Source organism: Thamnophis sirtalis, unplaced genomic scaffold (genome assembly GCF_051295495.1).
Source record: "Thamnophis sirtalis isolate CommonGarterSnake01/CBP01778 unplaced genomic scaffold, rThaSir2_p1.2 scaffold_2, whole genome shotgun sequence".
NCBI lineage: Eukaryota > Metazoa > Chordata > Lepidosauria > Squamata > Natricidae > Thamnophis > Thamnophis sirtalis.
In genome coordinates, this window is record NW_028261382.1 from 170,188,978 (window position 1) to 170,216,632 (window position 27,655).

General features: G+C 40.8%; 1 protein-coding gene across 2 annotated transcripts in view; it reads right to left on the minus strand.

Moving 5' to 3' along the window:
- The window catches only part of PHACTR1 (phosphatase and actin regulator 1), a 299,830-nt gene extending 278,355 nt beyond the window's left edge, over positions 1-21,475 (minus strand). The window contains exons 1-3 of one of the 2 annotated variants that reach the window (XM_087707455.1): positions 21,027-21,475; positions 18,699-18,832; positions 1,910-2,056 (exon numbers count right to left, since the gene is read on the minus strand). In XM_087707455.1, coding sequence (XP_087563581.1) covers positions 1,910-2,056; positions 18,699-18,777 — 226 coding nt within the window. In that variant the 5' untranslated portion in view covers positions 18,778-18,832; positions 21,027-21,475. The remainder of the gene's footprint in view (positions 1-1,909; positions 2,057-18,698; positions 18,833-21,026) is intronic. The other variant, XM_087707457.1, reaches the window with a different exon arrangement.
- Between the last annotated feature and the right edge of the window lie 6,180 nt (positions 21,476-27,655).

Below are 27,655 nucleotides of genomic sequence, written 5' to 3' on the forward strand. Positions count from 1 at the left end.
GTAAGCCAATATGACAAGACCAATGTTGTCCAGAACATGATCTGATCAAATGAATATGCAGAGTTGTTCCTATTTCACATCTTATTTGATACAAAATGTGAGTGAGGTCATGAAGATGCAGCAGAAGCACACACCAAGTTTCAATAGAAGCCACTATAAAACCATTGGCTCTGGTTCAAACAATGTTTTAAGGAGTTGAGAAACATCATTCCATCAGATAGATATGCTGAGATATCAGTATCCATACATTTAATTAACGGAAATCATTGGGTTTTGCTAAACAGTTGTTATGGAATGCTGGGTTTCTGTAGCTTCTTTATCAAGAAAGATGTGTATCTAACATTTTCAAAAAGCAAACTGGAGTTCAATATGGAAATACGGATTTCTCTTTCTCTAATCACCCTTCAGAACTGGGAAAAACAGGTGACAGGAGAGGGTAATTAGGACTGAAAACTACAGTATTAAAGGACAAATGGAGGGAACCCAGGAAGGCATAGCTTGGGATGCAAGTATTAAGGGGAAAATCTTTCCCTTGAAAGGACCAGATTCATCCAGGACTAAATTGTGAGCGAGATAATCAGGTCTGGACTAAAGTGTATCACAAAGATCCAGAGACAGGGTCACATTTCAGACAAAAGTCTTGGATAGGTTTCCGGTATGGAAGGAAAAGTCGATGTGCATTAAAGAGAAAGAAAAATATAAAGACTACAAATAGAAATTGGTAATGAAATCAGTGAGCTAAATTAATGTGGGCCAGAGGAATATAAAGAAATAAGGAATGGCTGGAGAATGAGTTGGGGGTGGAGGAGAGCATGACCACTGGCCCAAAGTGGAGTCAAATCTCATGGCTCTGCTCCGGTATCTTTAATGTGAACTTTAAAAGGACAGAGGTAAAACTTCATGTTTCATATCTTCTTCTGACATTAACGGTACGCCTTCAGCATAGGATAACCATGAGCAATTGTACAAACCACTGCATGAATAATTAGTAACCATTTGAAATACCATACTGTGGTGGTAAGACCAGATTAGGAAAACCAAAGGAGAAAGTAAGGGGTTCTTCACCAGGAAGGTTGACCGGGAGAAAGTGGAAAGCAGGAAGAGAAGGGAAAATAGCCCTTCTCGGCTGGAGAACCTTCAGATGTGAGGGATCACGCTCAACCCCTTCCCCCCTAGATGATAGGGGTCACAAACCAGTCTTCTGACTTCAGATGGGAAGTTTGAGTTGGAAAATGCAAGCAGGACTAAAAGGAAAGCTAACAGGTTGTGAGCAGGAAGGGGAATGCAGACCTTGGAAGACCTGAAGGAGGAAATAGGGCCCCCTGAGGGAGAAGGTGAAATTTGAGGGTGTGAGAAAGTGTGTCAGCTGAAGGAAGGAGGGGTGGGTGTGTCGGGGAGCATTCAGAGTGGGCTACTAGAGGAGAGAAGCTGAAAGCGTGGATCCTGCCAGGTATAGCTGGCATGGGCACCAGTGCGGGATTCTTCACCCTATGAAGTTTGAGATCACTTCCACCAGCCTCCAGATCCTGGCAGGAAATGTCACACTTTCACTCAAGCACTTCTCAGGCTCCTTCCCATTGGGTGTGTGTGTGTATGTGTCCCCGCGCGCGTGTGCTTTGTACTACGCCCGCATCTAGATGAGGAAGAGGAGGAGGAGGAGAGAAAAAAAGCCAGCCGCGTGTGTGTGCGTGTGTCTATCTGTCTGTGTGTGACAGCCAGGACGTGTCAGGGAAGCACATTCCTGCAGCAAGAGCGCGTCTCCCCCCCCCACACCAACACACACACCGCACCCCCCCCTCCAACCCGGCAGACACAAAGAGGGCGGGGGAGTGCAGAAAAAGCCGCCGCTTTGGGCTGGAGGAGGGAAGGCGAAGGGCTTTGCGCTGGAGGCGGGGTAGGCGAGACTCACCTGCTCCGAGATTGAAGGAGATCCTGGCCTCGGCTAGGTAAGGCGTGTCACTCTTGGACCGAACTCTCCGGATGGGTCTCCTGTCTATGTCCTCTTCGGAAGAAGCCGCCATTAATGTGGGTACAGTGAGCAGGGTCGCCCGGCGAGCTGGTGTGCGGTAGAGGAAACAGCGAGAGGGGTGGGGGGTGGAAAAGAGGAGGAGGAGGAGGAGGACGCACACGCAAAGGAGGAGAAGAGGAAAGAGAGGAGCAGGGACACAGAGAGGGAGAGACACACCGGGAGGGAGGGAGGGAGGGAAGGGGGAAGAGAGAGAGAGAGAGAGAGAGATGGGGAGAGAAAAGGAAAACCCGTTAAGGATTTCTGGATTGGAGCTGAGCTGGAAACCCTGCCCTGTCACCTTCTGGCAGCCTTCAGCCAAGCGGGTGAGGCTCCACGTGGGACCCTACCCAATCTAACAAAGCCCTGGCCCTTTGCTTGAAAGCTGCAGATAAAACGCACCCCCCCCCCCTTGTGAATGGCTCATTCAAGTCCAGAGATTGGCCGACCAAGATTGAGAAGCTTGGTTGCTTCCTTGTACATTTGGATAGGGGGGGAGAAGTTGCAAGCAAAAAAATAAAAGCCAGCTGAGGAAACACGTGAGACCTTTTGACATGGCAATGCATCAGGTGGACCAACCTCTTTCTGTGCAGATCACACACACACACACACACACACACACACTCACTCTCTCTCTCTCTCTCTCTCTCTCTCTCTCTCTCACTCTCTCCCTCCCTCCCTCTCTCTTTCTCTCTGTCTCCATACACTGCACATTACACTGTAGGGATTCACCAATTGCCCTAAGGTGGAATGCAGGTTCTGGGTTCTGGGTTCTGGGAAAATGTGAAGCCAGTTATTGTAGCTGGCAAATTATGTTTTAGGGTTTAGGGTTTGGTCATTGTGGTGTTTTCAAAAATAGATGCCTTGGGGTGATGCAACATGAGCATTACCTCTTTTTTTTAAAAAAAAAAAAAATGAATTCAAGAATGAGGGCTTGGAATTCTAATTCTTGGAGTTTCCATCAGCAACTTCAACAAAGTTTTTGGAGATTCCAAACACACTCGGAGGTCTACAGCTGGGAAGGTCGTAAACCACTTATGTGAATTTCAGCTCCCAGGATTCACAGCAATGTCCAATGTCTGGTTGCAAAGCTCTGGGAGTTCAGAGGAGCTTACAAGAAAAAACTGTTCTCTCTCCTTTTTTTTTTTTTTGCTAAATGATGAATAACTGTAAATATAATTAATTGATACAGCAAAGTAAACCCCTTTGTAGTAAAAATGTTGAAGCATTCCCAGAATTTGGACAAACAGCAAATATATATATATATATATATATATATATATATATATATATATATATATATATATATATATATATATATATATATATATATATATATATATATATATATATATATATAAGATTTTTACAACACCTGGTAAGCCCCAATTATGGGAGGAAGCTAACTGCTTCCATCATCTGTCAATCGGCTCGTCACAAGAGTCCATCACGACAGAAACCCAATATTTTTTACTGTTGCCTTTGTTATATTTGTGTTTTTTTTATTTGTGCTGATAAATAAATAAAGGGAGACTAGTATAGATCTATTTCAAGCTATTTAGCTCTCATCAGCTAGCCATACCCTTACTGGGATTTGAACCTGGGCTATATTGCATACTAGGCAGACTTCTTAGCCATTAGGCCACAGACTCTTATCCGTTATCAGCGAAGTAAAAATCTAATAGATACCTTTCACCCTGGCTTCGCTGATAACGGATAAGAGCCTGTGGCCTAATGGCTAAGAAGTCTGCCTAGTATGCAATATAGCCCAGGTTCAAATCCCAGTAAGGGTATGGCTAGCTGATGAGAGCTAAATAGCTTGAAATAGATCTATACTAGTCTCCCTTTATTTATTTATCAGCACAAATAAAAAAAACACAAATATATATTTTAAAAAGGTTGAGTAGATTAATAGTTTGTCTATATAAACTACATTTAAGGAATCACTTTGTAGCCCTCGGTACCTTTCAGGAAGGGACACCATACAAATTAAATAAATACTTTTATGGGGCTTTAGTGGGAGGCAGTACATTAATTGCCTTATGTGAGAAACTGTTCTAAGAAACTATTTCAGTAACTATATTAATACTGGATAGATCTTTCTAGTGGAATTAGAGAATCATAAACTCTACAGGGTAGAAAAGGGCTTGGAGATAATGGGCTCTAATCCCCTGGAATCCAATCTTAAGCACCCCAACATATGCCCAAATCCCAAAGTCTACTCAAACACCTTCAGCAATGGGAAATCCATTGCTTCCTGAAGGAGTTTGTTCCATTTTTGAACATCTCTTACCATGAGCCAATGTCTCCTGCTGTAAAGAATCTGGGAGATGATTTTGAGGGAACTAGGCAAGAACTACAATAAGGTAAAGGTAAAGGTTCCCCTCGCACATGTGTGCTAGTTGCTCCTGACTCTAGGGGGCGGTGCTCATCTCCGTTTGAAAGCCAGAGAGCCAGTGCTGTCCGAAGATGTCTCCATGGTCATGTGGCCGGCATGACTAAACGCAGAAAGTGCACAGAACGCTGTTACCTTCCCACCAAAGGTGGTTCCTATTTTTCTACTTGCATTTTTACGTGCTTTCCAACTGCTAGGTTGGCAGAAGCTGGGACAAGTAACGGGAGTTCACTCCGTTATGCGGTGCTAGGGATTCGAACCGCCGAACTGCCGACCTTTCTGATCAACAAGCTCAGTGTCTTAGCCACTGAGCCACTGTGTCCCTTTTAAGAACTACAATATTACCTAAGCAAAGAAGGCCGAAACATCCCTTCAGTCCTGGGAAAAGAAGATAGTGTTCAAGGGAGAGGCAGGCAGGCTCCCCTGATTCCCTGAGGTATAAGAGGGAGGGGATGTAAAATGCAATCAGGCTGGCAAGATTTTGTATTAATTGTATTCTCAATAAGTAAAGCTCTCAGCTTCCTTTGAAGTTGGTCTCCTCATTGGAGGCCAATGTGGCACAGTGGTTAAATGCAGCACTGCAGGCTACTTCAGCTGACTGCAGTTCAGTAGTTCAGCTGTTCAAATCTCACCGGCTCAAGGTTGACTCAGCCTTCCATCCTTCCGAGGTGGGTGAAATGAGGACCCGGATTGTGGTTGGGGGCAATATGCTGACTCTGTAAACCGCTTAGAGAGGGCTGAAAGCCCTATGAAGCGGTATATAAGTCTAACTATTGCTACTATTGCTATTGGACCTACTTCATAGGACTCATACCTGGTGGCCATTAAAAATCTACATCCTGTGTTTAAAGATTCCCATTGCTTCTTGTTTTATCTTCTGGGCAATACTGATCAATTCTTCCCCATCTTCTTCTTCTTTCAGATTCTTGAAGGCTGGCTGTCATGTCTCTCCCACAATTTCCTTTCACCTGATCCAAACATTTATTTATTTATTCATTTCAGTTTATAGGCTGCCCATCTTATCCTTGTGCACTCTATGTACCCAGCCATTCCTCATACACTTTCTCCCTTTTGGCGGTGGTGGTATTATTATTATTATTATTATTATTATTATTATTATTATTATTATTATTATTGCGTGGTTAATCTTTGGTGAGATTCCCAGCCTTTGGGGCTGATTGGTAGCTCAACAGCTCAAATCCTAACCAAGGACCTAGGAACTGTTAAGGTAACGTCAGAGGATATAAGCTGTTCCAAGTAGGGTGGTTTTTTGTAGAATCAGAATGTTCAAGTCTGATAAATTTAAAATTTCCAAATAGCGAGGTAGCCCTTTAGATATTGCTCCAAGGGCTCCAATTACAATAGGGACAACACACGATTTTTCCCCCCACAGTCGCTCAACTTCAATTTGCAAGTCCCGGTACTTTGTGATTTTTTTCTTGCTGCTTATCTTCAATTCGTGCATCTCCAGGTATTGCAATTTCGATGAACCATACTTTTTTCTTCTCAACTATTGTTATGTCAGGTGTGTTGTGGGCCAAGTGCCTGTCTGTCTGAATTCTGAAGTCCCACAAGATCTTGACTTTCTCATTCTCTAAAACTTTCTGAACCTGATGTTCCCAGTGGTTTTTGCTGTACTCAAATCCAAACTTTTGGCACAATTTCCAGTGAATGGTCTTAGCAACGCGGTCATGGCGTTGTAGGTAGTTTGTGAAATTTTGCTGCACCCACTGATCAAGTTGTCGACTGTCTCGTCTTTCTCATTACAGAGGCGACATTTGCTGTTGGTGGTAACACGTTGAATTTTTGCCTTCATGCAGTTTGTGGCTAAGGCTTGTTCTTGAGCTGCCAAAATAAAGCCTTCTGTTTCTTTTTTCAGTGCTCCTGATCTTAACCAGTTCCAAGTTAGCTTTTGGTCAGCTTTGCCTTCAATACTTTTCAAGTATTGGCTATGCATAGCTTTGTTTTTCCAATTTTCAGCTCGCTTCTCAATTACATCTTTCGTATATTCAGCTTTTGACTTAGTTGTCTTTAAAAGGCCTCTTTTATTTACTTCCTTAATCATTGGTTCTTCACTTTTCTGGATGTAATCATTCAAGCTGTGTTTTTCTTCTTCCACAGTCTATTTTACTTGTAGGAGTCCTCGACCACCCTCTGCTCTTCGAGGACTCCTACAAGTAAAACAGGCTGTGGAAGAAGAAAAACACAGCTTGAATGATTACATCCAGAAAAGTGAAGAACCAATGATTAAGGAAGTAATTAAGGAAGTATTATTATTATTATTATTATTATTATTATTATTATTATTATTAAAATTTATGGGCTGTCCATTCCTTTATCATGTAGTTGTTCCTCTTTGGTCCTATTCCAATCTTGATGATTATTTTTCTCAAATGTGATGCCCAGGATTGGACACAATAGTGAAAGTGCCTTCTGACCAATGCAGAATAGAGAGGAACAATAAGAACTACAGTACATATTTTCACATTTCAGATTCTGATATTACCTTTTTGCAAGAGCCCAAATAACATATTTGAGTTTGAGTTGAGTTTGAGTTTCATTTTATTTATATGCCGTCCTATTCCCTACGGGACTCAGGGGGGCGCACAAACCCAAAGGAGGGGAAGGGAAAAACACAAAAACTACAAAAGTACAGAGCATTTTAAAAAAACAACCAACAGCCACACAATTCGAGAGGGGAAGGGAACTCATCAACCCCAGGCCTGCCGACACAGCCAGGTTTTAACGGCTTTACGGAAGGCTTGGAGAGAGGTGAGGGTCCGGATCTCCGCGGGGAGTTCGTTCCAAAGGGCCGGAGCTGCCACAGAGAAGGCCCTCCCCCGGGTAGTAGCCAGATGACATTGGCTGGTAGACGGAACCCGGAGGAGGCCTACTCTATGTGGTCTAATGGGTCTTTGGGAGGTAATTGGCAGCAGGCGGTCTCTCAAGTACCCAGATCCAATACCATGAAGGGCTTTATAAGTGACGACTAGCACCGATTCTTGTAGTAGTACATAAATAAAATTCCAATCTAATCGTGTTTTTGGCCCTCAATCTTTCCCTAGGACAAACATGCCAAAATGCCAGAATGATGAGGGAGACTTAGCACCAAAAGTATTGTCTTACCTGCAGTGGTGCCAAGAAGATGCACAATGGAACAGATAGCATGATCCATACTAAAGTCCTTATCTAAGGCCCAAGAAATGATTGTTTGATATGCGCATATGCAGTTGAGACTAATACTAGTCCACAACCGATTCTTGATGTCTTCCATTGAACAACCCTGATTAGGTTCAGAGACATTAAATGCATTTATTTGTTTTTGGTGCAGCAAGGCAGTGGAATGTAATGGATGTAGGCACTTGCAGACTCCAAAACCAATTTGCAAGAACAATACATTTCATCAAATAATGCCATGTGGGTATTTATCACGTGCATAAAGACATTGGGGCAGATGGTACTGTGAAAATTGGAAAACTATTACCATTCAACATAAGCAGCTGTTTTAATCAAACAACCACAAGGAAATGGATCTATTAGGCACTTAACATTTCAAAATGTAAATGTTTAGGTATTTTATAAATGTGTAATTATACATATATTTTAGAAGAATCCAAAAGGGGCAAAAGCATTGGATTGATGCAGAAGGCATTGAGAGCCGAGGTGGCGCAGTGGTTAGGGTGCAGTACTGCAGGCCACTTCAGCTGACTGCTAGTTCTGCAGCTCGGCGGTTCAAATCTAACCAGCTCAGGGTTGACTCAGCCTTCCATCCTTCCGAGGTGGGTAAAATGAGGACCCAGACTGTGGGGGCGATATGCTGACTCTGTAAACTGCTTAGAGAGGGCTGAAAGTCCTATGAAGCAATATATAAGTCTAACTGCTATTGCTATTGCTAAGGCCTGATACTCCAGTTTAACAGCCAAAGATTCAGTATCAATATTCAATGTTGCACCTTTGGGTAACAGCTAGAAATCCTGAGACCTGTATGAAAGGATGGAGAAAAGCACGTTGGAAGAGGTGCTTCAGAACAAGGCCTATTGTCAAAGACTCTGATTAGACATCAATTATTAATCCCTGGTCTCTACAGTTTTACTCAGCCATGGCAATCCTATGCCTAATCTTTTTCTCCCTCCCCCCCCACAATTTTTATCATACTTGATTTTTAGCATTTGTTTTGTTTGCTGATCATTCCCATTTACCTTTTCTCTTATGCTTGTTCTTGGGACCCAACCAGTGGTGGGATTCACCCAGTTCGTACCTATTCGGGAGAACCGGTTGTTAACTTTCTAAGCAATTCGGAGAACCGGTTGTTGGAAGAAATCTCCTTTTGTTTTTTTCCCACTTTACAGGGCTAATCCTGTAAGGAAGGCAGGAAGGAAACATTCTAGTGTTGTTTCTAGCCTAATCTTTATTGACCTGCTTACAGAAACTGCCTCTCCGGTTAACCCTTATTACATCGTAACAGCTAAGGTGAAGCGTCCATCAACGTGAGTGATGTTGAGTTGGCCATGCCCACCCAGTCACATGACCACCAAGCCCCACCTACCCTGCTGGACATTAGGGCAGAGAACCGGTTGTTAAATTATTTGAATCCCACCACTGGACCCAACTCTAGCTGAATAGCAAAATCATTGGGTGTATGTCCAAGATGTAGAACATAGAATAGTAGACTTGGATGAGACCTTGGAGATCTTTTAGTCCAACCCCCTGCTCAAGCAGGAGGCCCTATATCATTTCAGACAAATGTCCAATTTGTCCAATTTCCTTTTGAAAGCCTTCAGTGATGGAGCACCCACAGCTTCTGAAGGCAAGTTATTCCATTGGTTAATTGCTCTCACCATTAAGAAATTTCTCCTTAATTCTAAGTTGCTTCTCTTCTTGGTTAGTTTCCAAACATTGTTTATCGTCTTGCCTATTGATGCTTTGAAAAGTAGTTTGACTCCCCTTGTAGGAGCCCCTCAAATATTGGAACAGTGCTATCATGTCCCCCCTAGTTCTTCTTTTCATTAAACTAAACATACCCAATTCCTGTATGTAATTCTTGTCTATATTCCTCATCATCTCCAAAAAAAGTGAGATAAAATAGAATCTATATCAGTGTTTCTCAATGTTGGCAATTTCAAGACGCATGGAGTTAAACCTCCAGAATTCCCTAGACAGCCATGTTGGCTGGGGAATTCTGGGAATTGAAGTCCACATATCTTAATTTCCAAGGTTGAGAAACACTGATCTATATAATGAGATGTAATACATTCCATGTATTACAGGAGGTAATGATAAATCAGTTCAGTGTTGTTAATAAGCAAACTATGTGGGTATGTCTATTAGAAAATGAGTTGAGTTCAAAAGAATGTTTAACTTAAATTTTTTGAGGGATTAGAGCCCCGTTTTTCAACTAATTCTCCTACGTAGGTGGTTCCCTAGGATTTCATGTTTTTTCGGTGGCTTGCTTGTTTGTTTTATAATTGATTAATGGAAATTATACATAATGATTGAGGTAGCATACAAGTTTAATTTTATTACTATTACTGATTACCACTACTATTGATACTAATATTTTCTTTTATGAATTCATGATATTCTCTTAGAACATTCGAAGGGACACACTTCTTGGTTGTGTTAGTGATTTAAATTATTGTTTCTTGGCTGCCTGTCCTTTTAGTTTTCATAACGTTTGCTATTGCTATTATTTTTTATTTTTATTCTTTTTCACGCCCAGAGTAATTTATTGAGGTGGATAGATAGGAAAATAAATAAATAAATATTCTTTTATTTCCCCCTTGGTAAAAATTCTAGTCTTAATAAGGTTTTTACTTATTTTATGTCAAATTACATCTCTCCCAACAAGCCAGGAACCTTGACCTGTTTAGCTTCAGGAGAAATTTATAGTTGAAAGAAATCTCAAGACACCTGGCATTCCCCTCCCCACAAATGTGAGTAAATTTGCATTTATAAATGTATAATTTTCTCAGAACTTTGTAGGGAGGGGCAGAAGAGGGGGGGAAAACAATTTTTTTTTGAAGTGGATTTTAAATGAGTTACTTTCTGGAGAAATCTATATAAATTAATTTTAATTGGGATACCCATGATGTTAATTGAGGGTCTTTCTTTTAAAAAGATTATGTGACAGTCAGAGTGCTCATTAAATAATGATCTGGCACTATAATTTGTTGCCATTTTCTTTTCAGAGCTTGCTCGTCCCTTAGTGAAGCTTTCTGTAATAAACACAAATGACAGGGAATGGCTACCTTAAAGAACGCAGTTAGCTATAAGTCTACGGCGCTCTATTTCTCCTCAGGAGTTAATGAGATTTTCTTCTGAGGAGACTTTCATAGAATCGCGCCATAAATCATTTTTATGGGTAGGACCTTCTATAAAAATATTTTTAGGACCTTCTATAAAAATATTTTTTGTGACCAGTCTGAGGATTTGGAAGTCATAATATAATCCTTCCGATCTGATGCCCTCCAGGGATGTTAGGGATACAATATTGGCTAATACAGGTTGGATTTTACGAGAATTGTACCCAATATATCTTTAAGACCCTTGGTAAATTGGGAAATGACTTATTCAAAAAGCAGAAGAACATGAATAATTGATATCTATTGCAGTTTTCAACCAAATAGATCTTAAAATTTGCGAAAGTAATAGTAACCTCCTCAAATTTTAATGAGCGGTAATCTTCAGATTGAATTTGGTGTTGCTACTCATCTATCAATTAAAATAAAATTGGAATACCCAATCTGGGTCAGTCACCAGCACTAGAGATTTTGTCTTCTGAGCTTTCGAACTCGTGCTGGAGCCCATCCTCTGGGACCTTCTCACAGAGATTGGCTCCTGCAATACTATCCTGGGACACATATATTCGTCTTCCATTCATAAAATCAAATTTTACCTCTTGGTCAAATTTTGTTTGCTCACTTTTATTTGACTGGGAAAAAAAATCATATAACTGTTTTATGAAAGATGTGCAACCAGCTGAACATATCAAAAATAAAACACGAATGGCTGTTTTAATCTTTGGGACAGTGTTTTTCAAGCAGAATGTGTTTGTTGTGGTTGTTTCTAGCAATAGCAATAGCAATAGCAATAGCAATAGCAATAGCAGTTAGACTTATATACCGCTTCATAGGGCTTTCAGCCCTCTCTAAGCGGTTTACAGAGTCAGCATATTGCCCCCAACAACAATCCGGGTCCTCATTTTACCCACCTCGGAAGGATGGAAGGCTGAGTCAACCCTGAGCCGGTGAGATTTGAACAGCCGAACTGCAGTCAGCTGAAGTAGCCTGCAGTGCTGCATTTAACCACTGAGCCACCTCGGCTCTAAGTAAAAACAGAGACGGTTTCAGGCAGTGAAGAATTAGAACACTTAGGTGAATAAAGCATCTGAAAAGTAATGCATTCACAGACAGGTTATTCAATGAATAGCAGGGGAAGCTGACAAATGGGAGTTACCTCTGTAGTTATTGTGCACTCTTGGGCAAGTTATTTTATTTCTCAGCTCCCTCTATGAGAAAAGGAATAACCTATTTCAATTTTACTCCTGCAGATGATTTTCTTAAATTGGTCAATACATGACCAATGGATGGGGACCTGGTTCTTCCCAACCAGCCTTCCAGATGAGTAGGACTTCCATCATCCCCCCAGCCAGTCTGTTTCACACCAAATTTGTTCAGAGTGGGGAATGAATCCTAACTGAGATCTGCTTTGTTAAAGGGAAGGTGGAAGCCTGCACATACATATTTGATAGGAAGAAATTTAAAAGGCTAGAAAAAGCATGCATCTAAATAAAGGGCTCTGAAATAATAACAATGGTTTCTCTTAAATTGCTCCAGTGTTCTTTTAAAAAAGTATAATTTATCCTGATAATCACACCAAGTGGCAAAAATACTGTAAGAACAGTGCCCAGATTAAACAATGTTCTGTGGAAATGGTTTTGCAAAAGCATCTATTCCTTTTCCGCCCCGATATCTGCCAAAGATTGACACTTTTTTTCAGGTGCATTGGAGACAGTCTTGAGCCAGAGGTGGTATTCTGCTGATTCGGACTGGTTCGCCTGAAACGGTAGCAGAAATCATGGGTGGCCCTGCCCACTATGGCATCCCATTTAGGCCCCTTTTAAGTGAAAAGCACATGTACAGAAGGCTTAGTAAATGTACATGCATGCTCACATTAGCAATAGCAGTTAGACTTATATACCGCTTCATAGGGCTTTCAGCCCTCCCTAAGCGGTTTACAGAGTCAGCATATCGCCCCCACAGTCTGGGTCCTCATTTCACCCACCTCGGAAGGATGGAAGGCTGAGTCAACCTTGAGCCGGTGAGATTTGAACCGCCAAACTGCAGATAGCAGTCAGCTGAAGTGGCCTGCAGTACTGCACCCTAACCACTGTGCCACCTCGGCATTTGTGAACTGGTGGGGAAGGTAAGTAAATACCATTCCTGCCTTGAGCCACTCCGTTCCTTTAGTAAAAATACCAACAAAATTGTCTGATAATGTTATTTTACAAAAGGAGATTACAAAGGAAATTTTAGCACAATATGCTACTTTGTATGGCGTATACATAGGCAGATCCAGCATTACATCTTAGAAATCCACTTTCTATTCATATACAGTGACACTGAATTCTTACTTAACTCCATTTTTTTTGCGAGACAATTTTAGCCTGAATGGGAAAGGGATGTACTGGTTATATGTACAATGGTGCACTGTGCTTCATTTGATTTCAGAATGTACAGCTGAAAGAATCAAACATACCATCTGCCTGAAGGTTTTGAAAGTAGTGGTATCTTTTCTTAACATTGCATAATCCCAAAAATAAATGTGCTGCTTTAAAGAATTGCAGACAGATGGTTCGCCCAGGCCTTAGAATACCTTTTGGTCTTTAATCCAAAAACCTTCACAATATTAGGCAACAACTTTGAAGTTTAAAAAAAAAATGAAAACATTGCACAGGGCCCTATGCTGCTAGGACTGTGAACTATAATCTCAAATTAAAAATATCGTTGGATTAGAAATTACAAGGTATTTAGTAATTAGTGGAATTTTCCTATTGGCTTTCAATTATTGAATGAACTAAACTGATTCTGATATAATAGAGGTGTGGGATCAGTGGTGGGATTCAGCCAGTTCGCACCTATTCGGGAGAATCAGTTGGTAACTTTCTAAGCAGTCGGGAGAATCGGTTGTTGGAAGAAATCTCCTTTTGTTTTTTCCCACTTTACAAGGCTAATACTGTAAGGAAGGCAGGAAGGAAACATTCTGGTGTTGTTTCTAGCCTCATCTTTATTGCCCTGTTTACAGAAACTGCCTCTCCGGTTAACCCTTATGACATTGTAACAGCTAAGGCGAAGCGCCCATCGACCTGAGTGACCTTGAGTTGGCCACGCCCACCCAGTCACATGACCACCGAGCCCCACCTACCCAGATAGTCATTAGGGCAGAGAACTGGTTGTTAAATTATTTGAATCCCACCACTGTGTGAGATGAAAATCTATATGTAGGGAAATACCCCCTCTCCTCCATTTTTTTTAATATTGAGAAAATGCATTCTTTTATTCAGTTTAGTAGTCAGTTATTTTTGTAAAACAGGAACCACAATTAAGGGTACTCTAATGAGTTATTGAATCTGGTTGAAAATTCACACTGAAGAGGCAGTCCTTTTTCATTGCAGTGCCACCTGCTGGCAGAAAGTGAGAAAGATGAGGCAGTCCTACTATTGTGTGTGAGGGGGGGAGTCAGTGAAATCAGAAATGATTTTGTTTATTTTAAATCCAGTTACAATTAATGTTATTCAGTTAATACAGTCTAATAAGGAAAGAATAGGCATTTCAAATATAGCAACGATGACTTACTCTGGGGAATGTGGTTTTCCATTTTGGCAACAACACAACTTGCCTTGTATTAATAGTGCAATATATTATCCTGCTCATGTTTGCACAATTGATTCATAGCCTTATTTATCCCACTTTATTTTAAATCACGTGCATTTATTTAAACAGCAGAATGTTGTTACCTAAGCAGGTAAAATATAGAACACACCTTCAAACTACGATCTTTTAAAAGTACTGCTGTGTTTAGTACAACACAACAGCAAAAACCAACTTCCCCTACAAGAAATCTATTAGCATGGGGAAAAGAATGGGTCTTGTCTTAGTAGTTGTATTAATGATATAATTCTATAATATTGGAATTTTTTGGTTGAATATCTTAATCACAGTATTGAAGTATAGTCACTTCATGTTTTTTTTTTCTAAAAATGGGTTTCTTCAAAGTGATTTTAAATTGAATAGCAACTATGTGCATTTTTCAGGATAAAAATGTATGTGTAGAAGAACTTTTACTTGATAAGTGTTTTCTTTTAAAACCACATGCAGGAAGATACAAAGCGAAAAAAAGCAAGATACCCAAGCTGAAAAAGATAGTTTCACCTTAAAGTTATTTCATTACAAGCTGATTTTATTAAAAATGGATATCATTATACTAATATCTGTTAGATGAGCATAGATTAAATTGACAAATTATCCTACTCGACTCTCTGCTTCCGAAGCCTAAATATGTAAGAGGTAAAGGCCCTATTCAAATAATCACGGAATACAATAGTTGTAAGATTTTGAATTAAACATTAGAGTGATTTCAGAGAGTCCTTTAAACCCATGGAATAAGACACTTAGCCAATATCATGATCAGCTCAGTACTAAGGAACTATTTTGTTCTGGCTGGTTCTCCGTAATTTCTTGCCCAGATTGACGGACATCCTTAATGGATCACAATCTGAATATTATTACAGAGGGACAGTAAGGAAGCTAAGCATGGTTTCTCAAAAGTAAATTCTTCTGAATTAAGATCTATTCTTGTTCAGAGAATGGTGTAGATCTATGTTTTCCCCGCCTTGGCAACTTTAAGATGTGTAGACTTCAATTGTGGGAGTTCTGTGGAATTCTAGGAGTTGAAGTCCACACATCTTAAAGTTGTCAAGGATGAGAAACACTGGTGTAGATGAAAGATTTTAGAAGATCTATATCCTTTCCGCCTCCTACAGTTCCAGTCCTAAACTGCATATTTAGTATAATGCATAACTCGGCCCTTTCCTCTAGGATTAGTTATCAACTTCGAAGGATGGGTCCAATATTAAGATAACCCCAAAAGAAAAGACATTCTTGAGGCAAACCGTATCTCTTCCAACTTTCCACAGTTTCATTACATTTCTTCTTTTCTACCAATTGTGCAAGAGGATGGCTGGGAAGACTTTATACTATGTAAAGTGAATTCCCTTTCAATAAAAATCGCAAGTCCCAAATTATCAATTTAAATGGCGTTGCTTGGTTACACAGCTCCTTAACTAATTCTTTAAATCCTGATATTTCTCCATTTCCAAAGTTTTTGCCCAAAAGTCAAATTGTTATGTTGTGGTGGCTGGTGATGGGTTGAGATAAATAAATGATTTAACATCACTAGAATTTACTTTCTGCGAATCTTGGTAGCGTCTGGACATTAAATATTATACCTCCATCAAATAAATATTATATCTCCATCAATATGCTTTTGGAGGTTCTCTTAGATATTTTCCTTAAGCACATTCTACTGCCTCCATTCTCCTGATATGTCGCTTTGTCCTTTCACCTTGTGACTCTCAATATTTGAGTTTATCTATTAGGATTAAATATTTCCCACTAGACCTTAGTTGTAAAGGTATAGATGACCGAACAAGTCATAACACTGGAAGACTCAGGATTGCATATCCCATTTTTGAAGGTTAAAAGGAGCCTATGCATGCATTGGGCAATAGCCACATTTTTAATAAATGTGAGGCATGTATACTTGTTCATTCTTAAACATAGGTCTATTTCATGTACAATTCAGATAGTCCTTGACTTAAAACAGCTCATTCAGTGACCGAAGTTACAATGGCACTGAAGAAAGTGACTTATGACCATTTTTCACATGTCTGTTGCAGCATTCCCATGGTCACATGACCAAAATTCAGACACTTGGCAAATGACTCATATTTATGACTATTGAAGTGTCCTGGGGTTATGTGATCCCCTTTTGTGACCTTCTGACAAGCAAATTCTACGGGGAAACCAGGTTCACTTAACAACCATGTAACTGACTTAACAACTGCAGTGATTCACGATGGCAAGAAAGGTTGCAAAATGGAACAAAATTCACTTAAATGTCTTGCTTAGCAACATAAATTTTGGGCTCAGTTGTGGTTGAAAGTCAAGGACTACCTAATTTTTGCCTTCATACCATACCATATTTGTTATATTCCTTATATAACAAATATGGTGTGGTATGAAGGCAAAAAGTATATACGAACATATATATTGTATTTGAGCTGATAAATAAAGGGAGATTAGTATAGATCTATTTCAAGCTATTTAGCTTTCATCAGCTAGCCATACCCTTACTGGGATTTGAACCTGTGCTGTATTACATATTAAGCAGTTGTGTTAACCACTAAGCCACAAGGTTCTTCTCCCTGGCTCAGCTGATAAAGGAGGAGAACCTTGTGGCTTAGTGGTTAACACAACTGCTTAATATGTAATACAGCACAGGTTCAAATCCCAGTAAGGGTATGGCTAGCTGATGAGAGCTAAATAGCTTGAAATAGATCTATACTAGTCTCCCTTTATTTATTTATCAGTTCATATACAATACAAATGTAACAAAGGCAACAGTAAAAATATTGGCTTTCTGCCTGGATAGTCTCTTGTGATGAGCCGATAGACAGAGAAAGGAAGCAGTATGCCTCCTCCCATATTTGGGCATACCAGGGGTTGTGCCACTAAATACGAACATATATATGATTATATATGATTATACTAGCTGTCATGTCTAATATTCTCCACTATTTTGTCTGCTATTAATCTTTAAAAATTGTCTGGAAGAGCCAATCTCGAGAAGAATGAATGATTGTGGTATATTGGTTCACTTTAGTGATAACAGCAAAGGCATAATTTCTGACTCTATGAGAGAACAAATGCTAAACCCCTTCTGCATTTTGCTAAGAAAATCACACGGATAAATAAAATGGCAATTTGCCAATAAAATGGCAAATAAAATTGGCAAGATGGACAGCATACACATTTGATAAACAAACTGACAAATAAATAAAAATGCTGGAAAAAGTGAAAGGAAAGAGGAGAAGATGATGTTTGGGAACATGGCAGATGGAGTTAATTACGGGAACAGTGAAGACACTATTGAGATACCTAAAGCATCATGTTGAGGACTTATCATCCTAGAGTAAGTCCATCTATTTAATTACTAAGATTCAGTATCAAGCTGACAGCATGGGATGGGATGGGATGGGATGGGATGGGATGGGATGGAATGGAATGGACTGGACTAGAATAGAATAGAATAGAATAGAATAGAATAGAATAGAATAGAATAGAATAGAATAGAATAATAGAATATTGTTTGTTTGTTTGTTTGTTTGTTTGTTTGTTTGTTTGTTTGTTTGTTAAATTTCTAGGCCGCCCAATCCCGGAGGACTCCGGGCGGCTTACAAAAAAGAAAAAAGAAAAGCAAAATAAAATAAGAATTTAAAAATCCCCAACACGCATACATTTCTAATGGGAGCTGGACCTCAACAATAAGGTCAACAGCCCCAGGCCTGCCGGAATAGCCAGGTTTTAACAGCTTTTCTGAAGGCCATGAGGGTGGGTAAGGTCCGGACCTCTGGGGGTAACTGGTTCCACAGGGTCGGAGCAGCCACAGAGAAGGCTCTCCTCCGGGGACCCGCCAGCTGACATTGTCCGGCTGATGGCATCCGAAGGAGGCCCACCCTGTGGGATCTCACCGGCCGTTGGGAGGTGTGTGGCAGTAGGCGGTCTCGCAGAGACGATGGTTAGTCATGCACTTAAACTTTAGGTATTAATTAAACTTTGAAAGTACATTATTATACATTGGCTTCAATCTGGGCCAGGAAAAGTCTATCAATGTTTGTCTTTTTTTTAAATTTTTAGTGCTGGCCTTTTGCCACCACTATCTTGTTTCATTTACTATTTGAAAGAAAAGCACCCATCATTCTGTTTGAAGAAGACAGCTGAAGAAGACAGTCTTCACAATCTCTACCCATCTGTTTTGCATAACACATTTCCACATTTTTTTGGGGGGGGGATTAATTCCTTTATACAGTTCTACACATCAAGCTGCTTTGATGTTTTCAGTTCTCTGCTCATTCTGGGGAAAGGAGCTTTAATTATCCCTGGCGCCTTTTCCACCAGAGGGCCACCATGTCTTCTCTTTATGTTGAGCAACGCATAAATATCCATCTCAAAACAATACCTTGAGCTCCTTGACTGTAAAAGAGGCGGTAAGCAGCGTCGACATCCAGCAGATAATCCATCTTGAAAGGACTATCCATCTTGGAGGATTTTGCGGTCAGTTATTCAGCTGCCCAAATTGATACAGCCAGTGTCCTGAAAAAGGGAGAAGTATCTTTGAATATAAAATCCCCGCAATATTTAAAGTAACTTAATTTAATGAACAAATATGCAACGTTTATGTTAACCTAGCATAGTCATTGAGGCATTTTGTACCTTTCACCCCAATATTTATCGCTACAAAACACACACGTATACGGTATATATACCTTCATGTATCATTAAGGTTTTTAGATTTTAGGCATTTCTGTATATAAAACACCTCTTCTAAAACACCTCTTGCTATCTACTTTCCTCTTTAAAAGTATTGATGGTGACTATATTATGTTTACTGCATTAAAATTCATTAAAATTCATTCATTAAAATGCATTAAAATAGATATCTATTAGCAAAGAAATGTTAATAATTACAACGAGGTGAAAAAAAAATATGGAAGTTCCAAGAGGATTAGATGTTCTTTTTTTTTGCTTGAAATGAGTCAGTCGATTTTAATTTCTTAAGGATTTCACGAGGGAGGTTTAAAATGACTTCACACTGACAGCTTTTAAATGCTAGAGACAGTTTTAGCAATAGCAATAGCAATAGCAGTTAGACTTATATACCGCTTCATAGGGCTTTCAGCCCTCTCTAAGCGGTTTACAGAGTCAGCATATTGCCCCCCAACAACAATCCGGGTCCTCATTTCACCCACCTCGGAAGGATGGAAGGCTGAGTCAACCCTGAGCCGATGAGATTAGAACAGCCGAACTGCAGAACTGCAGTCAGTTAGCCTTACCACATTGTCAGAGGTTTTTGGTAAAAGTTGAGTTCTGAGGTGTAGTATTTTTCTTGACACACATACAGATACGCACACAGTATTTTCTTTAAAACAGCAATCCTGGATCTCTCTTACCTTACACTGGTTTGTAAGTTTTCTTCCTCTGCAAAATAGTTACCGTGTGTGTTTAGGTCCAGCATTGGCCGAACAGTTATGACATAGACATTGCAGTCTTCTCTTTTAAAAATGCTGGCTTTGAAAGAGATGGTTTCCTTTTTTTTAGCATTTCTAAAGATCTTTTAAAAGTGTATATCTCAAAAGAAAAACACCCCAACTTTATTAACCTAATTTAGCACTGTAATTTCAATAGTTAGCATTAGCTGATTTTATTAATTCCATGCCTATGGAATCAGCCAACCTCTGCAATTCTTCAATATACAGAGGTTTCCGCTAGTATCTATTAACGCCCCAAAATATAATTACTAACAAAAATGTGCGTGTGTATGTGCACACATGCATACAGACATATATGGACACATACCAAAAACCGCCTCCAGTTATAACAATCCAGTGCTTTCCAGTCCAGAGTCTTTTGATCTGGTTAAATATTCCCCAGTGCAAGCAAATAATTTTGATTATTTGATTGGAACGCAGATGAATAATGTATAACATTGACCGGATTTCTGTTATCTGATAGCAAAAACAGCAGGGAAGGACTGTTACCAGGCAACAGAAGGTGACACTACCCTCAAGATGATCACAAACACCCCCCCCCCAGCTCCATCTACTAAACAAAACTTTCTCAACAACAGCATATCTGTGTATGTGGTATGCGTGAATGTGGGTCTGTGAATGAGAATATTTGTATGAATATACAAGAGTTTGTTCCACTCTCCTCCATTCTTTGGTTCTGTCATTGTTTCACACCAAATTGCTAGGAATACACAAAGACAATTATTAACTTATATCAAGGTTTCCTGCCGAGTCATTCACTCGTCTATCCCTCGTCCCCGTCCCCGTCCCCCACCCATTTTGATGATTGACCAAAAGAGTAATGAGGCTATAAAGTTACATTATGGTAACATGCAAGGCAATAAAATGCTTCAGTGACCAGATCCAGCTCTTATCAAGAACTATCAACCTAGCAGTTTGAGGCTGGCATCTCCTCTCCTTCAATCATGCCATAAAGGAAGGTGCATTATAAACGTTTCAGCATGAAAAGTGAGCACGAAGGTTAAGTCCCTTAGTTTGCCAAAAAACGCCCATTCAGAATGGGAAAGAAGGACAACGAAGAACTGCCACCATAGATTTACCAGAGGGAAAACAAAACAAAAAAATGCATGTCATAAAACTACCCTCCCCCACCTCCCTCCAGGCATTCAAAAAATACGGAACAGGAGCAAACGAAAGATATTTTGTTTTAAAGAAAGCAAAACTCTTGTTTCTGGGAGTGGGGAATGTACAGTACTCACCAATATCACGTCCCTTGCTGAATCGTCCTATACACGCTGAGTGAAGCTGAGCAGTTGGTCTGTATGTTGTAGGATTCTTTTAATCCTCTCTCAATTCCAGCTTCTAAACCTGCTACCTAGGATGGTGAATTTAGTCTTCCTTTTGCCCACAAATGAGGAGAGCCCCTGTTTTCAGTATATGTTTGTCTGCTAATTAAAAGAAATTTAAGGGGTGGTGAGGACAGGAAGAGAAGCTTTATATCACTGGCTCATCTATTTCTTTCCTGTTATCCTTTTCCATTTTATTTGCAGTTTTTTAAAATAAATAAATCATCCCGTCTGTCTTCTCCACCGCTCCTGATAAAGGTATGGAGTATTTGTTAATCAGGATGAAATATGCCGGGTGATTTCAAGCAACGCAACTCATCTTCTGAGCCAAGAAACAGTGTGAGCAATTATAAATGGCATTTTCTAAAATGAAATGCAGAGTCTCCCTCCCTCCCTCCCTCTCTCTCTCTTTCTCTCTCTCTCTTTCTCTCCCCGCTCCAACCTCTCTCTCTCAAGCAGAACCTGCTTTTTCCTCCTCCCTTTGGAAACGCATGGCAACAATTGCTCATGAAAAGCCACAAGTGTATGTCTGATTGTGTGTGTGTGCGCGCGTATGTGTGCGTACCCGAGTAGAACTATTCTGATTATCCCAATTTGCACCAGCAACAAAACCTTTCGCAGATGAGTTGAAATGACTACGTAAAAGTTAAAACTCTTTCCCCATCCCTCCCCTTGGCTTCCCCTAGCAACTCACAGCATGCCAGTTTTCAGGGCCTTTCTCCTGCCACAAACACACCACTCTTCCTGCTCTTAGATTTATTTGTTTCATTTATTTGATTGCTCAAACCTGTACAAGATAACAAAGGAAATGAGTACAAATAAATGGGACATTAGAGCAGGGAAGTTAAACACGCTGGTGAGCACATGCACGCCCCCCTGACGGGACCTCTTAAGAATGGGGTGAGGAATGGGGTAGGCAGTTTAAGGTTGAAGCTGTGAGAGGTAGAGGGTATAACAATGGAATCAGGTAGAGCATTCCATGCGTTGCTGAAGTCGTATTTTCTGCAATCGAGTTTGGAGTGGTTTACCTTGAGTTTGTATCTATTGTTTGCTCACGCATTATTGAGGTTGAAGCTGAAGTAGTCATTGACAGGCAAGATGTTGTAGCAGACAATTTTGTGTACTACGCTTAGGTCAAACCGTAGGCAGCGTAGTTCCGGGTTATCCAAGCCCAAAATTTCGAGCCTGGTGGCATAAGTGATTCTGTTGTGAGCAGAGGAGTGGAGGACTCTTCTCGTGAAATACCTCTGGGCTCACTCGATTGTATTAATGTCCGATATACAGTGTGGATTCCAGGGAGATGAGCTGTATTCGAGGATTGGTCTGGTAAAGGTTTTGTAGTTTGCAGTACAATGTTACCGGAGAAGAAGCTTCACAAAATTAGTTTAACAATCCTTAATGCCTTTTTGGCAATGCTGTTACAGATCTTCTGAATGCTGTTATAGATCTTCTGAAGAATTTTCTTCCCATCCCATTCCTCCTGGTGGGAAGTTTTCTGCCAGCCCTCTCCTCCTTTCTCTTTGTCATACCACTTCTATGACCACTTTTACACTGCATTCCTGCTTCAAGAGCCGAAGTGGCGTAGTGGTTAAATGCAGCACTGCAGGCTACTTCAGCTGACTGCAGTTCTGCAGTTCGGCTGTTCATATCTCACCGGCTCAGGGTTGACTCAGCCTTCCATCCTTCCGAGGTGGGTAAAATGAGTACCCGGATTGTTGGGGGCAATATGCTGACTCTGTAAACTGCTTAGAGAGGGCTGAAAGCTCTATGAAGCGGTATATAAGTCTAACTGCTATTGCTATTGCTATTCTTGGGTTATATAAGTAGTCCTTGACTTAACGATCGGAATTGAGCCCAAAATTTCAGTTGCTACGCAAGGCAACGGTAAAGCAAGATTTGCCCCATTTGCCACCTTTCTTGTCACAGTGGTTAAGGGCAGAGGTGGGTTGCTCCTGGTTCGCTGCGTGCACATGTGCAGTTCAACGTAAATTGTTCTTTGTGCATGCGCAGAACAATTTACAGTGAACTGGGCGCAGACATGCACTACTAAACAACAGACAGGCAATGGCAGCAGCGACTGGGGAAGCAGTTCAGGGGTGTGGCCAGCCTGGGTTGCTGCCGGTTCTGCGACCCAGCTAAAATACCGCTACCGGTTCAGCTGAACTGGGCAAAATCAGGAGCAGCCCACCTCTGGTTAAGGGAATCGCTGCAGTTGTTAAGTGAGTAACAGGATTGTCGATTGATTCTGGCTTCCCCATTGACTTTGCTCATTAGAAGGTCGGAAAAGGTGACCCCACATGACCCTGGGACACTGCAATTGTTATAAATATCTGCCAGTTGCCAAGCTTTCAAATTTTGATCACATGACCATATGGGTGCTACGAAGGTCTTATGCAGTGGTGGGATTCAAATAATTTAACAACCGGTTCTCTGCCCTAATGGGTAGGTGGGGCTCGGTGGTCATGTGACTGGGTGGGCGTGGCCAACTCAACGTCACTCAGGTCGATGGATGCTTCGCCTTAGCTATTACAATGTAATAAGGGTTAATCGGAGAGGCAGTTTCTGTAAGCAGGGCAATAAAGATTAGGCTAGAAACAACACCAGAATGTTTCCTTCCTGCCTTCCTTACAGGATTAGCCCCGTAAAGTGGGAAAAAACAAAAGGAGATTTCCTCCAACAATCGGTTCTCTGAACTACTTAGAAAGTTATCAACCGGTTCTCCCGATTAGGTGCGAACTGGCTGAATCCCACCACTGGTCGTATGGGAGGAAACTAGTCATAAGTCACTTTTTTCCAGTGCTGTTGTAACTTTGAACAGTCACTAAACAAAAGGTTGTAAGTTGAGGACTACCTGTAAGAGCCAAGGTGGCACAGTGGTTAAATGCAGCACTGCAGGCTACTGCTAGATCAGCAGTTCAGCGGTTCAAATCTCACCGGCTCAGGGTTGACTCAGCCTTCCATCCTTCCGAGGTGGGTAAAATGAGGACCCAGATTGTTGGGGGCAATATGCTGACTCTCTGTAAACCGCTTAGAGAGGGCTGAAAGCCCTATGAAGCGGTATATAAGCCTACTGCTATTGCTATTGCTATTGCTATTTACTACTGTATTTCCTTTGCTTTAACTGAGGTCTGTCTTCTTGCCTTTGATTATTGTGACTGTCCGGGAATCAAACTTTTGTCTTCTCTTTCCCCTACACAATCCACCACTTTTCTGTCCCAAGGTATCAAGTGATGTTTCAGCCAAACAATTTTCACTCTGAGATGCTGCTCACATTTGGCAGAATGTTGATGAATATTCTATCTAATGGCACAATAAATATTCTTCCAAGCCTGACTAAACCTCGCCAAACTTTTTTCTTTGAATTAATAGTTGCCCGTTTCTAATAAATAAGCTTTCAAAAGTCTCTCGATTACAAATGTGGTTTTTAAAAAAATGTAATGTACGTTCAAGAAATTCAATCTAGCATTCTACGGTTATGCATAAATCATTGCATAGCTTATATATATAATGGTTCTCTGTGCGTCACCCAGCTACAGAATCCCTTTTACCCACTAAGATGATAAACCAGCCAAAATTCACTGTTCCTGGATTTTATCTCCCTTGAGAATTTCATCAGGTGAAGGTTAAATTGTACATCGAAAGCGGAAACAAATATTTCCATTTCATTAGCAGGGCATGTGCACCTGGTGAAGAAACAGACAATACTATAAGGTATTGCGTTCCCCATTTTCAGCCAATTGATGCTCTATAAATCAGTTCCACAGTCTTTCAACAAAAGAGATGCTGAGAAATATTAAATTTCTGTATAGAGAGGAACAACTGTATCAGCTAATTGTGTAAATTGTTACACTAGAAGCCTAGTATATTGCAAAAAAAAAAAACACCTATGTGCTTTAAACACTACATTGTTGGTTTTTTTCTTTCAAAAAGTAAGAGAAGAAAGAAAATTCAGATTAGTTGGGCTGGCAGAGGCAATGATCACAATGTGAACGGGAAACATTTCTGTCATAGATTACATTTACTTTTAAAGCCCTACATGGTTTAGGACCTGGCTACCTGAGATACCGCCTCCTGCCAATCATCTCCCAAAGACCTATTAGATCGCACAGAGTAGGCCGCCTCTGGATTCCATCTGCCAGCCAATGTCGGCTGGCGACCCCCCTGGGGGAGGGCCTTCTCTGTAGCTGCTCCGGCCCTATGGAACGATCTCCCCGTTGAGATCCGGACCCTTATTGCCCTTCCGGCCTTCCACAAAGCAACCAAGACCTGGCTGTTCCGGCAGGCCTGGGGCTGTTGAATTATCCAGCCCCATCCTAGGTTATGATTGTCGTTGAATTTTTAAGTGTTGTTTTTATTTTTTATATTCCCCTTTCCCTTCTTATTTGTAAGCCGCACTGAGTCTTCCGAGAGTGGGCAGCGTACAAGATAGATAGATAGATAGATAGATAGATAGATAGATAGATAGATAGATAGATAGATAGATAGATAGATAGATAGATAGATAGATAGATAGATAGATAGATAAATAAATACATTTGGGAATGAAATCAATGTATGTTCCTCTTATAAGGAAAAATGCAAATGTAATGAATTCTAAGCCAATTAGCCTAGAAAATTTGCCACTTGGATTTTTAGCAAAATTGGATTCTGGCTTAGCTGAACCAAATTTTGTTTTCCATATCATGCAAAATACTCTTTAAGAAATTTGCAGGATTAAGAAGCAGGATTCCAAAAGATCAAATTAACAACCCTCTTTTTGAATGCCTGTTATATAGAACAGTGTTTTTCAACCACTGTGCCGCGGCACACTAGTGTGCCGTGACATAGTGTAAGGTGTGCCGTGGGAAAAACACTTTATATATAGTCAATATAGGCACAGAGTTAAATTTTTTAAACATTTTCTAATGGTGGTGTGCCTCGTGATTTTTTTCATGAAAAAAGTGTGCCTTTGCACAAAAAAGGTTGAAAAACACTGATATAGAAGATTAAAGTATCCATTTATGTATTGGCAACAGATTTGCCTTACCTCCCTCTGATCCCTGGGCTGTGCTTATAACTGTTGCTACAATGATTCAATGATCCTGGAAGGGAAGGGAAAAGAGACTGGAAGCACAGATATTCATATGTTCATATGTTCTGCAGTATGAGCTGTGTCTCCTGGGGCCAGGATTCATGGTTTCCCTGCAGAATGGAAGCAGCTGGATTAGGATATTGCCAACATCTCACTCAGGGAGGAAGTAATGACATCTATTTTAAAGGACGTGGTTCAATAGACCCTCTTGAAGCCCTTCCTGGATTCCTTAGTTTTTTGTTTACTCCTTATATCCTATCTCTGACCTTCCCTTTGGGGGGAGGTTGTTGAGAAAGAAGTGTTGACTTAACTTCAGAGAGTTGTAAAAAATGGATAATGGATAACTCATAGCCATTTGTGGGATGGAAACAGAGGTGGGTTCCTACCAGTTCGCACCTATTCAGTAGAACCGGTTCGTCAAATCTACCGAACCAGTTAGAAGAGGTTCCACCAGTGGACCCGGAAAGCAGGCCACACCTACAGAAGAGGTTCCAAAAATTTTTGAAACCCACCACTGGTCCTTGAATATGATTATTCTACACTATCATGCTCATATTTATAAAACTCAATGCCTCTGTGAAAGGTAAGGATGACTACTGCGTTTGTGGTACAATCAGAACATTGCGTGTGTTGAAGTTGTTTTAACGCAAACCAAAGATGCCTTTTAAAAAACAAGTTTACATCCTATTCTTATGCATGCCAGTGCTGTGTGTGAGGTAATTTAAGGTGGTTCTGACAAGTGTCGTCGGCATCTTCATATCCAGTCACATGGGTGGCAAGCCACTCCCATCCGGTCACATGGGTGGCAAGCCACTCCCACAAAGGAGGCCACACCCACAGAGTAGGTTCAAACAAATTTTGAAACCCACCACTGGATGGAAACAGTGGTGGGATATTTTTTTTTACTACTGGTTATATGGGTGTGGCTTGGTGGGTGTGGCAGGGGAAGGATACTGTAAAATCTCCATTCCCTCCCCACTCCAGGGGAAGATTACTGCAAAATCCCCATTCCCTCCCGATCAGCTGGGACTCGGTAGGCAGAGAATAAATGGGGGTGGGGCCAGTCAGAGGGGGTATTTACCGGTTCTCCGAACTATTCAAAATTTCTGCTACCGGTTCTCCAGAATGGTCAGAACCTGCTGAATACCACCTCTGGATGGAAATGACATTAACCACTCTGGTGGATGATCTTTGTTGGGACATGGATGAAGGGAACTGTTCCTCTCCTGGTCCTACTCGACCTCTCAGAATCTTCCAATACAATTGATCATGGTATCTTACTGGATTGCTTGCAAGGAATGGGATTACCAGCGTTGTTTTGTAGCCATTGCACTCCCGAGTTAACAGTTATGGAGGGACAGTACTTGAAGCCTTGTTCACTCCAATGCAAGATACTGCAATGCTCAGGACTTAGCAATAGCAACAGCAGTTAGACTTATAGGCCACTTCAGCTGACTGCTATCTGCAGTTC